Source organism: Limanda limanda, chromosome 11 (assembly GCF_963576545.1).
Source record: "Limanda limanda chromosome 11, fLimLim1.1, whole genome shotgun sequence".
NCBI lineage: Eukaryota > Metazoa > Chordata > Actinopteri > Pleuronectiformes > Pleuronectidae > Limanda > Limanda limanda.
This window is the reverse complement of record NC_083646.1, coordinates 11,268,588-11,285,586: the sequence shown is the minus strand read 5'-3', so window position 1 is coordinate 11,285,586 and position 16,999 is coordinate 11,268,588. Positions and strand designations below refer to the sequence as shown.

Below are 16,999 nucleotides of genomic sequence, written 5' to 3'. Positions count from 1 at the left end.
AACACGCCCAAGCCACAACCTCGCATCTGTTAAACATTCATTATTCTCTTCCGTCCTCTTGCAGAGAGAAAAACTGCCATGAGCCACGGAGCCAAATTAGGTTGGACCAAGAGGTCTGCTGCCGCCGGAGCCCGATCCACTGGGCACACAAGTGTGAAATTGGTGAGTAGATTACATGTGAGGGCTGCGGTGGGCCAGCAGCTGGTCCATCGTTACAGGTCAATACCGATCAAACACGGCTGATAATGTGTGCGCCGAGTCCATTTTTTCGCTTAACTGTGCAAGTATCAGGACACCAGTGAATCTTCTCATGGAAAATCAAATGTATTTATTGATAGAAATCATTTATAAAAGACTATACAGGGTAATTTTCATGTACAAATTCGACTTGATTCATCGCTCATCATTTAAAGTGAATATTTCACATATAAGGCAACAGAATAGTATTTTCTTTCAGCGTTTTGCAGTTGTTGATCCCTGACAACTTCTAAAAATATACATATACAAAAAAAAAAAGCTCATCGTCTTAAGAATGCTCACATCATTGACTCATAATTGAAGTTTAGTCCCGGCTTGACCCATTTGCAGGTCTCAGCTAAGCGATCAAGGAACCAATACAACGCCTGGCTGCCCTCTGTCAATACACCTGGTCTGACCTATTGGCTTGAGGTGGAGAGGGGAGCAGATCCATAGCATTGACAGCCCCCCCCCCCTTCTCCTCTGCTCTCTCATTAGATCCACTCTATTAAACTCCTTATGCATCTGTCTGTAGGCCACAGGCTGGGTGCTGGGAAACAATCGGAGAGCCCTGCTGGTGGCTGGTGAGCTCCACTACGGCTGAGGAAATTACTGAGAGAGACTGGAAATGTCTCTTTGTTGTGTTCATGTGGTTTTTACATTAAGTGACAAGAACTGCAAGATTTGGGGATACATATATATCTGTGAATTGCGAAAGGACATTTGGGGAAAGCGCTGATTCAATTTCTGTTTTCAGGAAACTGCAAAGCTGGCTCTGTCAAAGTGGTTTAAACATCCACCAACCACCACATGTAAAAAATCACTTATTTACATATTTCATGAACTGGTTATAAAAACAATTGGTTGTTATACAGTGATATAAGAAATTGTGCAGTGCATCACCCACCGTAAAGCATTTCATTGTTTTGTATTAATTTGTGAGTTTAAAAGGTGCTGTTAGGTGAATACTGTCACATTGGAATTAATCAGATTTTCTCTCTGATATTTTCTAAATGTACTTGGTTTGAGAAACTGAGCTGCAAACCTATTGACTGACGATGGCGAGTTCTGACGACAATTGTTAATCGCACGTTTTTTACTGATTTTTGTTTCGTCTTCCTTGCAGGGAATTAACCATTTTCTTATAAGGGCTCCAACCGTTACTCCATCCTGAGCTTATAAGCTCTATAGCCCCCCCGAAGAAGACGAGTAATTGGTTTCAAGAAATAAAAACAAGCCAGAGTGTTTTTCCCCCTATAGCAGAATGATAATGGGTGCAGCCAGACCCTCCTCTAATGCTGACACAGCGTTGTGGAGATGCCAATACAATGGCTGTGCGACACTGTCCCCCCCCCCCTGTTCAGCTAAGCTAACCAGTTGCTGGCTGTAGCTTTATATTAATTGGCAATGATCTGCTCATCTAAACAAACAAGCATTTTACCCAAAATGTTGAGCTGGTCCTTTACGGATCATGTAGCTCTGCGACTGTGTGTATTTGAGAAGTAACATGATTCTGGTAAGTGCTGACTGTGGGTTTCTGTGTGTTTGAATTGTGCAGAGTGCTCGATCAGTGTGTGTGTGTGCGTGTGATTGAGAAGCTGTGTGCGTAGCCATGTGTGTAGCATCATTCGGGGGTGGAGTGTAGGCGACAGTGTGGCACTGAGGACACTGAAGGGTCAGGCATGGACGCAGTCGTCACTCCCATCTTCTTCAGGGAGCGCTCGTCTGTCACCGAGATGGAGCGAGAGAACTGAGGACGAGAGGCTGCTGGTGGCCCTGAGATATAGAGATAGACGGATAGATGGATATTATTTGCCTTCACAAGACAATTGTGTTATTTCTGAAATAAATGTCATTTATAAAAAAAAGGAAGAAAAGCAAGAGACATTGAGATGGTGATGAGAGACAGAGAGAGAACTGTGTTTATGTTTTTTAATTTATTCAATATTACTTAAGATCTGAGTCGCACACTTAGATTCACATTAGTGAAACCCCTCATTGGTATTCAGCTCACACAGTCGACTCTTTATTTGAGTAAATGACATCCATTTGCCTTTATTGTGGCTGACAAATAAAAGGAACTAAATAATAAAATCAGGACTGTTTGTTGTCCTGGCTCCCAATTGGTGGAACGAGTTCTCCGTTGACAACAGGAAGTCTAAACATCTTCAGTCGTAGACTAAAGACACACCTCTTCAGACAACACCTTGGTTAAGATGATTTTGTCTAATAAACCACCGTCAACTTTGGTGTTTATATTTAAAAAATATATATTTTTAGGTAAACTTATATGGGACTTACATGTAGTACTTGTAATTTGGCATTTTTTAAGCAAATTGTACAAATTGTTCTACTGTAAGTGGCTTTGGATAAAAGCATCAGCTAAATGTAATGCAATGTAAAATAAAACCTAGTACTGGGCCTGAGCGGAGAGGGATGCAGTAGCAGAGAGCAGCCTGTAGGGGCTCAGGGCAGCGCAGTGAGCTGCAGCAGGTTGAGCAATGACTGCAGATTTGTTGCAGGTTGATGTCTCATCATCACACACACAGGGAGAGAGAGAGAGAGAGGGAGAGGGAGAGGGGGAGAGAAAGAAAGCGAGAAGGGGGGGGATGCTACAGGCCATATTGGCAATTCTACCCTTGATATCGCTCACATCCAGCTGAGGTTCACCACACTAACCAGAAGGGGGCAGGGTGAACAAACACTCACACCAGCACAAAAGCACACACACACGCACGCACACGCACACGCACACACACACAGGACACAGACCCCTGCCAGGGCTGACATTTGCAGCTAACTGCTGCAGTGGCTGCTTGGTGCGGGAGACAGTTCAGCAGGTGGCTGCATTACACTGTTTATTAGACCGACGCAGTGGCATTATCACTTCATGAGGCAGCCCACTCTCCTCCTTCCCCCCCTACATCTGTCTTTCTGCCGTCCTTTTCCGGGCATGTACCCTCTGTCTCTCCCCCCACTCGGCTCCTTGTGTTGTGAAATGCCTCCCGACTGCTCTTCACTCTCCCTTCCTCTCCCACAGATGCACACCAGCCATCTGGGTAGTTGTTGGGCAGCGAAGGCATTAATGCTGCAACAAACCTCTGCTCAAGCCCGTTAGCATTGCAGACATCACGGCAGGCTGAATAAATACAAAATTCCTAATGGTCTACAATATGTGAGTTGTGTTTTAGGTGTGTGTTTGCATTCCAGTGTTTCCTCTGTAGACCTCCCTGCTTATTATGTCCAAATGAAATGCAGAAACATCCATTTCAAACTGCTTTTCATCTATGCCACATCTTATCTTCTGCTTCTGCTCTCTCTACCTTTACCGCGCTCTCACCTCCAGCTGTATTATCTCTCCTCTCCCCCCCTCTGTCTCCCCTCTGTCTCCCCTTGTATCCTCTGTGGTATTTCAGTACAGTGCAGTCTCACCTGGGTTGTTCTGGCTGGATTTGACTTTGCTGTTGGTCTTCTCCTGCATCATATGCTCGTACTCTCTCACCTCCTCCAAACTCAGCCCTGTGGGAAAAGCACAGTACAAATGCAGACACTCAAGGCATTAGAGCAGAGTATGAAATATTACAGCGTATATATATTGAAGGTAAAGGGAGAAACAAACTGCCCAACCGCACTGCTCTGAATGTTTAAAAGCTGCATTGTGTGTGTTTGTCTGACCCACCGTGCCATTCGTCTACCCATGCTACCGCCTGCCTGTGGCCGACCAGCAGAATGTCCCTGATGTTCTGAATTCAAACCAGAAACAAAATGAAATCAAACGACATTGAAACGTGTGCAGTCATGTGTGGAAAATTACCACAATCGGTAGCAGTTCACAGGACGTCATTGTCAAAACGTTGGATAAACTTCTGTGTAATTACTTTGAAGGAATGAGATTGTGGTTGAGATAAATGAAGACTTATCTCACATTAGATGAAACTTATCTCAGCGGTATTATTTGCACTGAAACTAAAAGGACATTCCCATAAACAATGGCTATGCTTTAACAGTGTGGGAAAAAAGGGCGCAGCCAGTTTGCCTTTAAATGCTTTCAGTTTTCCTTCATGCTTCATTGCTTTGCTTCATTGTGTTGGACAATTGTTTTGAAAGTGATTTTTTTTTTTTGCCCCAGCGGGCATTTAACTCATTCCTCTGACCTGAAACTGTGAAAACCTTTGCTTATTTTGAGCTGTAAGAAAAGACGCCTGCTCACTGTTTCGTGGTGGAAACCATTACAGCACATTTCCTAATAATACAATAACAAAATAGTTGGTTGAATAGAAAGCAGTGAAGAGCTCACCTCAGGCTAACTGTTTTCTATAAATTAATGTGGTAATGATTATTTTTATGTCTCAAAGCAACATATGGCATATTCAAACGCGCATCTCTACCAAGGCCCAATGAAACCACATTGAATTTCCTAAATCTGGATTTTTTTAGGGGGGGGGGGGGTCTGCACCAAATTCCACACATTTCTAAATAATAGTGATTTAAAAAAAATCTAAACCCATTAATAATTCAATAAGAAATTTATGTAAATGTTGAAAAATGCCTTCAGGTTTAAAGGTCCGTGGTAACAAACAAACGTGGATGAAAATAAAACTTCCTTGGCGGAAGTAATAACCAATCATGATCATTGGAGATCACCATTTTACTGTACAAGTGAAAACAACGTGCACAAATCAGAGCTAGAAAAAGGAGCAGAGCACTTTATGGAATCCAATTGGATCTAAAATCTAATTTTCCCACGTTGTGCTACACCTGTAGGTGCTCGTAACTGTAATTGCAGATCTTATCTTGATCCAACCCTCAGGACATCAGCATAGCGAAAAGGAATTATGGGGGAAGAAAAAAACTCTGTCTCACTCTGTGAATGAACTCCTCAGTCCTGGTCTGAAAGCCGTAGACCTCAAAGCTGCACTGCACCTTCTTGTAGGAGCACATGATGGGCTTGTGGTCGTCTCTCCAGCTCTCCTCCAGAGGCCCTCTGCCAGTTTTATTTGACTGCCAGAGACTCAGGTCCTGCACAGAGCAAACAGCCGGTCTATACGTTATTCGCTGACTCTGCAGAAACTTGGGTCCTGTGAGGCATCTTCAGGGGGAGCTATTGATGTGTGTGTGTAAGTGAATTTGTAGTGTGTGTGTGTGTGTGTGTGAGAGAGAGAGAAAATGAGTGTGACAATATGTGAGAGGAGGTGCAAACAGATTGTTGCCCCACACATCCCATCAGAGGGAAAGCATGATAAAATGCATAATGCATCTGTGACCAAAGCTGATTGGAAAACGTTTGTCTCTGTGATTGTATGTTCTCACAGTGTTAATATGAAATGGGTGTGTTGGCCCTTCTCGTTGTTAGTCTGTGCATGCATGTGTTTGTGTGCATGGCCTGTGTTTATGTGTGCTTGTCTGCACACGTCTGTGCACCCAGGCCTGTGAATCGACCTTTGTCTCTGAGGACTCCTAGATTAAAGAAGTGTAAAACCTTGGAGAGGTAGGAATGAAGACAGACAGGTGTAAAAGAGGGATGTGGATATTTCAACTGATTTATGCACTTTCATGTGCAAAAACGCAGATTATCATTTGTGTGTTATCATTTGTAGATGAGAAGATTTAAGCTCTTAACCTGCAACAAATGCCGTGACTTTCAGACAACTGGATCACAACACAAGAGAATAGGGAGGCATTTTATGTTGTTGTTTTGTCTCTTTTTGTGTCAAGATTTATGCTAAGACTGCTGTCCTACGCTTTATATTTCATATTTGACATAAGAGACAATCTGCTCACCTAAGTCGTATCAAATAGTTGAATAAGGTATTTATTTAACCTGATCATGGAATACTGCAAAAACAAATTTATATACACCTGGCAGTGTGCAGTGTAATACATCAGCCCCAAAAAAGGTTGTAATTTTAAATTTTTGTTGATACCGTTCAAAAAATGAAGAAAGTGCTGAATTGTGTTGCATTTCCGTGTGTTTCTATTATCTTGTCCAACCAATCTATATCAGGTGCAGTTCAACAGCACCACAAACCACATCCTTCAAAATGATCACACAGTTAAATCAACAGCTTCAATAAAAACTGACTACTTCCACCTTCATGACAGGTGGAAATCATTGTCGTATTAGACTGCTGGGTCTTAAGTGTTCCTGATTAACTGCTCATGTTTGTGTGTTTGTGACGGTGCAGTGCGCACCTCCTCCTCTTTGTAGTGCTTTTCAGGGATGGGGTCACTCAGGATATCCAGGAAACTCACACACTCCGCTGGGGTCGGCGTGTCCCCAAACACCTGCATCCAAACAGATGGGGGAGGTCGTACAGTATAATGAGAGCAGACACACACACACACACACACAGACACACACTTGCACTCCCTGCATACTCTGGCACACAGTGGAGAACTGGATGAGAGTAGATGAGTAACTGTGTAGAAACTGAGGTCACACACCATAACACCCCTCACTATATCCCACCCTGAGGCCCTCAGAGCAAATCACACCGGAGCAAAGAGAGGAGAGAACAGACAGAGAGGGCAGAGGAGAAAAAAAGGAGGATGTATGAAGGATATTAAAAGAGTGGGGGGAAAAAAAGAGTTATGGGAGCAGAATTCACTTTTCCTCGTGAGACAATGGAGGGGAAAATAAGGAGAGAGGGGATACAGCACTTTTAAAAATATGTGCATAAAGTCCCTGTGAAGTCGTTTCACCGCTGAAAACTAACAAATGGGAAAAGCTGCTGTTAGATAAAACCCCGCTACGCTCCTGTGGCGCTCCTGTTGGTCCGTGTCTGCTCAGGGTCGGACTCCCTCTTATGGAATATGCTGCTTTAGCCGGATGTGTTGCTTTTTTACAATGTGCTCAGGGCACGATCCTGTCACAGCGTTCTTATCCACTGTGCAAATACTCTATCATAAATCATGTATTAACAATTATACAGAAAGAAGATCCGAGTAGAAATTGTGCTGTAGCAGGACTTTGCCCGACTTCATATGAATGCGTGTCTGTTTGAAATAACCTCATGTAGCCTGTAACTGTGTGACAAGAAACAAGAGTCACCACATTTTTCACACAAGCAGAAGTCCACCACTCCATATTGTGACATGTTGGGTCTTGTTACTTCTTTTCGCAGATAACACAACCCAGACATAAGCTGACAATGTTGTGGGTTTGTCTGTGTGTGTGTGTGTGTTTGTGTGTGTTTGTGTGTGTGTGTGTGTGTTGGACTTAGACAATATGCAACACTGCAGCCACAATCACCATGTTGCATGTCTTGGTAATAGATCTGCCAACTGTGCATTTTGTGCTTCTCTTGTTTTCCTAGTAATGGGCCCATCAATGTGATGAACATTTTCCTTGTGCTACAGAGAAAATTGCTATCTCCCTCTCTCTCTCTCTCTCCCCTGTTTTCTCCTCCCCATCTTCTCTAATCACCATCTTTCGCACCTCTCACTTGCTCTCAGTCATACTCACGTTGTCGTTATCGCCGTTGTTGTTCTCGAATCTCGTCTCAATGCGGATGCTGAACTTGGGGAGGAACGATAGCTACGGGGTGACGAGAGGTAAAAATGGGAGAAAATGGTTGAGGGGCAGAGATAGAGAGAGTGGAAGCAGGCGGCAGATTAGATCGACTGATAGAGGAAAGAGATGAGCTCTGTTGTGTTCATGTACAGTAAATGATGTGTGAGAATACTTACTGAGTACTCTGCAGCACCAGGGACGTTCAATATGGACGGGGAGAAAGAGCATTAGTTACTCATACATGCATGAGAACACAGTTGCTATCACACACACACACACAAAAACACACATACATGCTTCCACAGGGGAATACATGCGTACGCTGTGATAAATATTTGATTGGAACTTGGAATACCAGCTGTTATAAGTAAATAAGTTGTGTATAATGCATTGAGGTGATAGCGATATGATGTTCAACACAAACAGAAGCACCTGTGATGGTGAATGGGTAGAAGTTCCAGGCCTTTTCCGTCACGTAGAAGATTCGCGGGACAAACGCTTGCGCCCAGGAAGGCAGCTTGCTGAGAGAAAGACAGGGAGAGAGAAGAGAGCAGCGTGAGTCCGAGAGTGGGAGAGAGATCATGGACGTAGCCACAGAGCTCCTAAGTGGTTCTTGTGCCATTTATAGCCAGATACCTGTAGGCTACTCTCGGCATAGCGTTGATTTGTATGACTCATTTCCAATTACACCTGTGGTGATGAATTGTTACTGTTACTTCTAGGTCACATGTCAGAACATGATTGAGGTCGACTATATTCTGCAGCAGTGTGTGTGTGTGTTTTAGTGTATCTTTACAAATGTAGACCAAATGTCCCTCAAGCACAGAAAGATTAGGAAAATCCTCCACAGTGAGAACATTTACTTCTTTTAGAGTTTACTTTAGGATTAGGTCTTCGGTTTATAGTGGTGATTAGAATAAGAGTTGAGGTTACGTTAGGGTAATGAGTGAGGTGAGCCGCGGGTTAGGGAATGAATTTAGACTTAGACAAGAATTCAGTTTTTTTGTTTTGTTTTTCAGACTGGTTTCATCCACTATGGTCATCACTCACCGGTAAAAGGACTGTCATCCTGAGTGCAAAGCAAACAAAACATTCTTTCAGCACAAAAACAGGAAAGCTTTAGTCACACGGAGCTTCAAAGTCCTGTGACTCAACAGTCATCACCTCAGCCATGTCACTGTGCACATATCCCTGTTTACTCTGATGTCGGTCTGTAGCTGTGTTAAATTCACATTAGAAAAATACATTCTCTTTGCTTTAAGGAGATTTAGAATTCACTTGGGTAAAACTTCATTTTAAACCTATACTAAACACCTAATGGTTCATTACACATTATTATATAGTTATTAAACTAATAATTACCCTGTTAATTACCAATTTTTACATCTCATTTGTGTATTTACAGATAATGAAGGATTGATAGTAGTTACTATGTTTATTGACACATGTTAGACATACGTTTTCTAAAATTAGATTTATTCAAAAATACAAGTAAAATCGTGGCAAAATAATAAGAACAATTTTCAATATGTTAAAAAATATTTATATTTTTGTTGAGAGTTACCTGGGAAAGTGTACCCCACGTTCATTTCTGCATGTGAAATATAAGGCTACAGGCAGTTAGGTTTCTGTAGCTTAGCATAAAAGACTGGAAATGAAGGAAAATGTTGGTCTGGTTAAGTCCAAATAAAACAACATCTGCATATCCGTCTTTACATGTTGGATTTTGGTTTGGTTAAACAAACCAGAGACTAGATATTTCATTACCTCAGGACAAAGCCAGGCTAGCTGCTTGCCAAGGTTAGTATTATGCTAAGCTAAGCTAACTGGCTGTAAATGCATATTAATGCATCCATGTGTGATTTCAATCCACTCGTCTAACTCACCACCAGAAGGTGAATACGTGTTTTCCAAACATTCAAACTATTGCATTAATAAACAGTTAAATGGCCTTTTACCTGCTTATTACTACATTATAATAAAACACTAATTAGTGTTTAAATGCTGCTGTTACCATCATTTGGGTGTATGGAATTTCAACACTACAATGAAAGAATCATAGGCTCAAACCTCAAAACATATCCAGTTAATGCCACTATCAGGATGACGTGAACGTGTTTTTGTTGGCTGGAAGTCTAGACTTAACACTATGAGAACCTGGATGGTTTGCTTGAGGGTGAGATCATGGAACGAAAACAGTTCCACTGTAATCCCAAAGCACCGGCCCCAACATGTCTGAGACAGAGGTCATGCACCTGGACTTTAGATGAAGGCAGGTATCACTGAGAAGTGGGTGTTGCTTTGCAGAAATCAGTTTTTATTGCTTGTCAGTGGTGATACATGCAACTTACTCCTACAGGACATCAAGTTTTACAATGAATCAAGAGCTCAAAGATCAAAGTCAATCAGTTATTCTAATGGCAGAGCTGACAACACGAGGACAAGGCTAAGTTTGCTTTGTCATTAGGGACACAGTCGTTTGTCGGAGTGCACTCTACCTGCTGAGGTAGATCCGCTTCTCGGTCAGCTGTCCCGGGCCGTGCTGAGGGTGAACGTTTGACTCATTCCTCACCACTTCCACGCCTTCTCCCCCACCGCTCTGCTCACAGCTGTGCTTACTGATCATATACAGCTGTCCGATCTTGTACTGCAGGGTGACAATGGTGAGAATGGTGATGGAGTGAGAAAAGGAAATCATTATGGTTGTGAGCAAATATATGAAGAGCAAGGTGTGTTCTGAATGAGGCCACCTGAACTGATGAGTTTTGAGTAAAGTCTTAGTTTCATTCACAATTATTTGCGAAGGCCCACGATGGATTTTAAATTGAGCAGGTATACTGTCACATTTTCTCTGATGTTTTATGTAAGTTATTATAAAGAACTCTTGCAAATACAATTGTATTCATAAGCAACTAGAATGACACTCTGTAGAGTTCATACCTCCACAGAGGCAGTCCCATAAATATCAGTGACTGGTTTTCTCTTAACCAAATTAATGACATTTTTTTTTTTTAAATATCCCATCTCACAATGTTAAAGAAAGTTTTAAGAAATTCCTAAAAAAATGTATAGTTATACATTTGTACATAGACATCTGGACTTACTTGTGTGTGCAAGTGCAGTTGTCTAAATACACATGTAGAACTGAAGATATCGTGACCTGGATGAGTGAGATCCTTCAAACATGTAGTCTGAAAGTTTTAAGGCCTGCACACAACCATGACTCACTTTTTATTTTTCTGTCTACACTATACACACTTGTTCCCGTGCACCAGACCCCTCCTTTGTTGCTTTTCCTCAAGATTCTCCTATTTTGCCCCATTGGAGGTATTTTTCTGAGTAAAGAAGTTGTGCTACGGATGCTGATGGGTTGCAAAGTAGTCTGGAAACCAGACCAGACCAATAAGGGGCCCATTCCATTCAGATTTTTGTTCCATCCAGGGACTAATCACTAACATTTTGGAAACTTGATATGATGACTGACATAAGATTACTCCATGGAGGCGTCTCATTCTGTCGTTATGTAATCTCATTGTTTTGTTGGTCTGGTGTGTGCCAGTAAACAACGCCTCTTAGAAGGATTCCAGGGTAACTGGAAACGCCCTTCAAGGCACAATTTGGGATTTTAGGTTGTGTCAATTATACTGACTTGACCTGACATTTGGAAAGGAGAGATCTATAGGAACCTCCTCAATGAGCTCAGCTTCACAGAATCAGTGTTGCCTTTTTTCACAAAATATCACAAAATACATGCTACAGTAACCTCTTACTACCGTATTTTGTTTGTCCTAAATCACACAGTACAACTTAACTGTTCGGCTGTGACCACCACAATGTAATGCCTTTCCCTGCCCTATATAAATGTGTGTGCCACTAAAGCATAATTTTAATTAAAAGTAGAAACAGAGCGAGATGGGGCGGCAAAGAAAAAGAGGGCACACATCAGGTTGCCATCCTTCACCCTACTCTGCTGACAGCATGTGACACTCCTCCTTCTTGTTCCAATTACTGGGGAACGTCAACATTCAATATTTACTTATTGCGTATTCATGGCACTTAATTAATCATAGCGATGGGTGCTTTTACACCGTCTTTAGACTAACAGACTACACATTAATGACTTCCTCCCACACAGGTTGTGAATCTCCTTTCACTTTGAGGAAAACAAATCTTAAGCTGGAAGCTGAATGAGCACTTATCTGTCCCTAAGTCCCCATAATGTTCTCTGAGAGTCTGTGATGAGCGATGTGATGAGGAAGTCATCCACAGTGTTTCTGTTTGTTTATTCTTCTACTACTGTCTAAATAAAGAAATGAAAGGCGCTGATCGGTTTACGAGCTGTCACAAACTCGTAACTCATCACTGCCTCAGGCTGGGGTGTGACAGAAAGTATGAATGAAAGCATTTATGATAAAAAACAACAACAAACTAAATAAAGTTTAAAACAAAATTTTTAAATTTGTGATAAGGAAAAAACTTGAGTTTGTTGTTCAACACTATCTGTTCACTGACAATTTAAATGAGGTAATTTTTGCCAAACCAATAAAAAAACCCTGTACTTCCTTGTGTGACTGTGTGGTCGCCTCATAAACGTTAAATTTATCCCTCTGCGTAAATAATAACCAACATCTTATTCCCTTTTTAAAGTGGTGATTTACAGAACCTATAAAAACATATTGAACATTGCTTTACAGTACTGAATCAAAGTGGATTTAATGTGACTTTTGACATTAATTCACACACTGCTGCAGTTTCTTTCTGTTCCTCAGTGACTCAGACGATTCCTTGTGTCTATTTTGACTTCTGTTTTTCTTAATCTTGATGTGAAGCTGTTGACTCAACAATATCTCCCAAAAGTCGACGCCTCCGCACACAGGTGTATTTATAAACCCCCAAGCTACGCATGAATTATCTCCACTTCAATTGTTATATGACCCCTGATGGTTTAAGTGTGTTTTAACAGAATAGATGCAAACCTGTATTTTATTATTTAGATGATTTTGTAGAGAACTGGCTTCACTTTGACATTTTTCCTCCTGGAATAATTAAATCCCCTTTAATTTACGGCTGTAAAGAAAGACAACATGAGAACTTCCTCTGTCGGTTGCTTGTGAGCTAAGTGATGTTGATTTCTCTTCCACATTCTTGCAAACACTTCATCAGCCCCCGGTGGTTGATGGCAGGTCTATGGCACCACCTCTCCCATTACATTTACCGACACTTAGGTAGACATTTAAACCCTAACAGTTTCATAGAGTACTTTTATAGGCAGCCTAAAAGTTTTGTCTGCAGAGTAAGTGATGGAATTAGTGTCTGACATTCAATGTACAATAAGAAGACGTTGACCCTCCAACCTGATGATGCATCACCTGACAAGATCGAAGTTTAGACGCCGTTTTTACAGCATTGGAATGTTTGCAGGTCTGCACACATACACATTGCTTCAGGACACTTGAGCATGAGCATATCTGGAGCCGTAGATTAAACCTCCCTCCACCCCCCCAACCCCACTCATCCACTCCACTGCTTGAGCTACAGCCGTCAGCTTTTCCCACGGTAGAATACGATACCGGGCATTGTTGAATGCGGTGCAGCTGCAAGCTTGTGTTACTACTACCTATTTCACTCTTGAAAATCCATACTGCTTCCTCTTCAAATTGAGCAAGCGCTAAGACATTGTGAATGGCTCGGGTTCAGGTAAACTGCCAGCGACCTGATACCGTCTCCAAAAGAAGGGCTGCACTTAAACTTACATTACACTCGGGCGAAAAGAGGATTTGCTGCAAGCTCAGAAGTTTGTGTGTCCTGTACCGACACTGTGAATCCTATTCTGGACGGCTATTTGTCACTGTCACCGCTGTGGTAACGGGTACAATCAAATCGGGGGTGAGGGGCGGATACAGGAGCCGATGATGACATTGCTTGTGAAGGACACCGTGTCGCATTAAACTCCCTCGTCCAACCCCCGCCCCCTTTCCACTAGCGGGATCTCCTTTGTTTATCAACCTGCGGCCCAAATACCTCTTGTTTGAGTTTGGATCTTGGAAAGCTGTAACCAGTCCGACTAGTTTTGTGTTTGCTGCGGGGAGTGCTAAAGAAAGCGAGGGGGGCGCAGCGAGGCAGACAGATGGGGAGATAATTTAGACACAACAGCAGCGCTATGATGCTGCTGGCCAGGTGTTGTGCGTCGGCGGCGTCACGTTGGCAGAGCGTGTTGGTGCTGAACGTAGCTCGCCACCCGGCGTGCCAAGGCTCCCACAGAGCAGCCGCGGGAGGTCGGTGTGCTCTGTTGGCAATTCTCTTATCAGCGCGTTAACACTTTCAAGATTACGAGTTGAGAGAAAATTTTTTGAATAAGAGCCCACTCTTTTGTCTTTGAAATTAAACTCGTTGGAGGGCAATGTTTGTGTGTGTGTGTGTGTGTGTGGTAAAGCGTACACACTTACCTCATCCACAGTCAGTGGCATACATATGCGGTACTCTTTCACCAACATGGTGTCAGAGTGAGGACTGCCTGGGTGAACTTTGCCTGAGCTTGAATCTGTCTATCTCACTTGTCTCGGTTGCATAGCAGACGCCCACAGGCGAGCTCCTCTGCTGCTGGACTGCAGTGACCTCTCTCCTCTGATGCTCCTCTTCCTTTTGTTTTGCTGATGTCAGTAGTCCGTGGATTTAAGTCCGTCCTCCCTGTCAATGAGTCTCCTCTTGTTTTCCTACGCTACCCCCTCGCTGCACAGCTCACACTCCTCCTCGTCTCTCCTTCTTCTCGTTCTCTTCCTCACTTTCTGTGCGACCGTTCAACCGCTGTCTCTCCCTCCTCGCCTTGTTACTTCTGCTTTCTAGTCCTGTGGTTTCCTTTTGTTTGCTGCTTTTCTTGCTTTCTGATTTGCTATCTCTCACCACGCTGAGAAAAACAAAAAACTTGGCAATCAGCCGGGATGTGTAAGACTGAAACTTACCCCGACCAACTTTACCTGTTCTTGCCCTTCTCTGCTCGCTCTCTGTGCTTAGTTTTAATTCCTTCTCAGACTTCTCATGTGTAACCCTGCTGTCTGCTTGGTGCTCCTCCCTTTCCCCTCAGCCGCTCTCCTCTGCTTTCAGTTCCTCAACAAGTCCTCCGCCGGCTCCCTCCTTATCTCCTCTTTCTCTCCCTCCCACCTAAAGTTCCCACTCCCCGCCTACTGCACTTTACTACCTCCTCACCTGTGTCTCTCCCCCACTCTCCCCCCTCCCCCCTTTCTGATTGTTATCTGTTCTTTCTGCTCTTGTCGCCCGCCGCCGCCGCTATATTCAGTAATAACATCGTCTATCATCTCTCTGCATTAGCTAACACAGTTTGTTAACATCAGTCCTCGAATCTGAAGCACATTCCTCACCCGGGCCGCCTCACCCCCCCCTCCCAGCTCTCAGCACTCCGGGTATATGAATGGCTGACACGCAGGGCCAGTCAGAGTGGGCCATTGGATTAAATATTACCAGAGCCATGAGGACCTCCATTAAGCACAGCACCTGACTCGCTTACATTGTATTACCCCATGACCTTCAGCTAGGTTTAATTGAATCTGTGTTTTGTGTCAGTGAGTAGTGGAATCGAAGCAGTCGTAATTTTCTCGCCCATGCCCTTGAGTTGTGGGCCACTCTCCTTTCTATGTAAGCGAGAGCTGACGCCAACTGCCAAGCGCTTATTGTTGCCCTCCCCATCAAATAAGAGAAGCAGATGTTTGGCCTCCCTGGGTTGCTCTGACAGGAGCCAGAACCAATAACCAGCCCTGGCTTCTTCCTCTGCGGTGGATTACTCTCTCTTTTTCCTGGTGAGCCTTGAGACGGGGCCAAAGTGGCTTTCCTCTACGTCGGGTTTCTCCGTTATCGCCCGCTCCGCAGTGAAACGAGCGGTGGAAACAAATTCCTGGTGGGGTTTGCTCCTATCTTATCAGATCAGTGTTTAGAGAAGGGGAGCCACTACAGAGAGCTGAGGTGTGCTCCGCTCGTCTCTGCCTCGGTTCTCTGCGGACTCCACGGCTCTGAGGGAACATGCTTCACCTCACTTTAAAAGGTGACCGGTGCACACTTGGATGTGTATACAGCGGTTGATTGAGTCATTGGTTCCTTTGATTGATCAATTAATTCTGGTTGCCGGCTTGTTTGGAAACTGGGTTAATGGTAACCATGGTGGGGAATGGCAGCGCTGTGGGAAGTCGGATCCTGCAAATTACGGAGCTGCTCTAAAGATTGATTGCAGATTGACGGATGGACTAAATGTTGACTGTAGTTAAAGATTTATCCTCCACCTCCTTTTAAAAAGATCACAGTCAGAAGCATTTACAGTGTGGTGAGCAGAGATCTTTGGACATTCTCAGACCTTAGAGATATGACAGTAGAGGGAGGACGGGAAATGAGGGCAGAGAGACGTGAAATCTTCTATCAGTAATCAGAGCGTGATCTGTGTCTGGATACATTATCTGGACAGCAATGTCTGATTTACATCGGACCTATTGAGAAGTGTTATCATTGTCTTGATTCTGCTGATGTGATCAGACCTCAGCGCGCAGACTATGTGGGAGGGGCTACCCGACTGGTGTGGGTGCGTCCCAGGTCAAGGAAAGCAACGCCATGGAATGCCATCATTCATTTTGAGTCACTTGTAATGAAAGATTCTGTGGATTCTGTGGCTTTTGCTTGACATGTTAAGGCTTTTAAGTTAATGGCATTTCAACGTGACGTGATTTATAATTTTTTTTTTTATTTATAGAATATTTAAACTCTGGATGTCAAACCACATCCAGATAAAAAAATTCACATTTACACCTTACATTAATATGTGTTTTTCCTGAGCCAGGTGAGATATCCAGAATATATTCATGTTAATGTTTAGTGTAAAAGGGTTGAAAGGTTTACATCCAGGCCTGAATGTGTACGCCACCAGCAGCATAATGTCTGTATTCATATGGTTTTCATGCTTCATTCATTAAGGATTGGTTTGTTACATTGCATTTTTGGATGGGCTGGAATTCAAACTTTCTTCTTAATGATTTGTCCTTTTTCATTAAATTGATAATTCGTTCTCAAAAATTGTGAAAATGTAAATTCTAAAATCATGATCGATGTGTGCAATAAAATCTCACAACTTTAGCTTGACAGCTTACTTTATTACTTTTGTGATTAGGTACAAAAATGAATCTTTCATTGCTCCCGAGTAAAATCCAGCTGATGAAGCCGAGCACTACCTTCATCTGACTTAGACATTTTGAA

At 43.0% G+C, this 16,999-nt stretch overlaps 1 protein-coding gene across 1 annotated transcript; it reads right to left on the bottom strand.

The window, feature by feature from the left end:
- Positions 1-363: 363 nt before the first annotated feature.
- pitpnc1b (phosphatidylinositol transfer protein cytoplasmic 1b) lies at positions 364-14,766 on the bottom strand. The gene is given in 10 exon segments (XM_061081347.1): positions 364-2,013; positions 3,670-3,756; positions 3,917-3,980; positions 5,101-5,256; positions 6,430-6,522; positions 7,703-7,774; positions 7,927-7,934; positions 8,072-8,271; positions 10,249-10,397; positions 14,197-14,766. Coding segments are annotated over 10 exon segments (1,029 nt in total). The 5' UTR covers positions 14,245-14,766; the 3' UTR covers positions 364-1,861.
- Between the last annotated feature and the right edge of the window lie 2,233 nt (positions 14,767-16,999).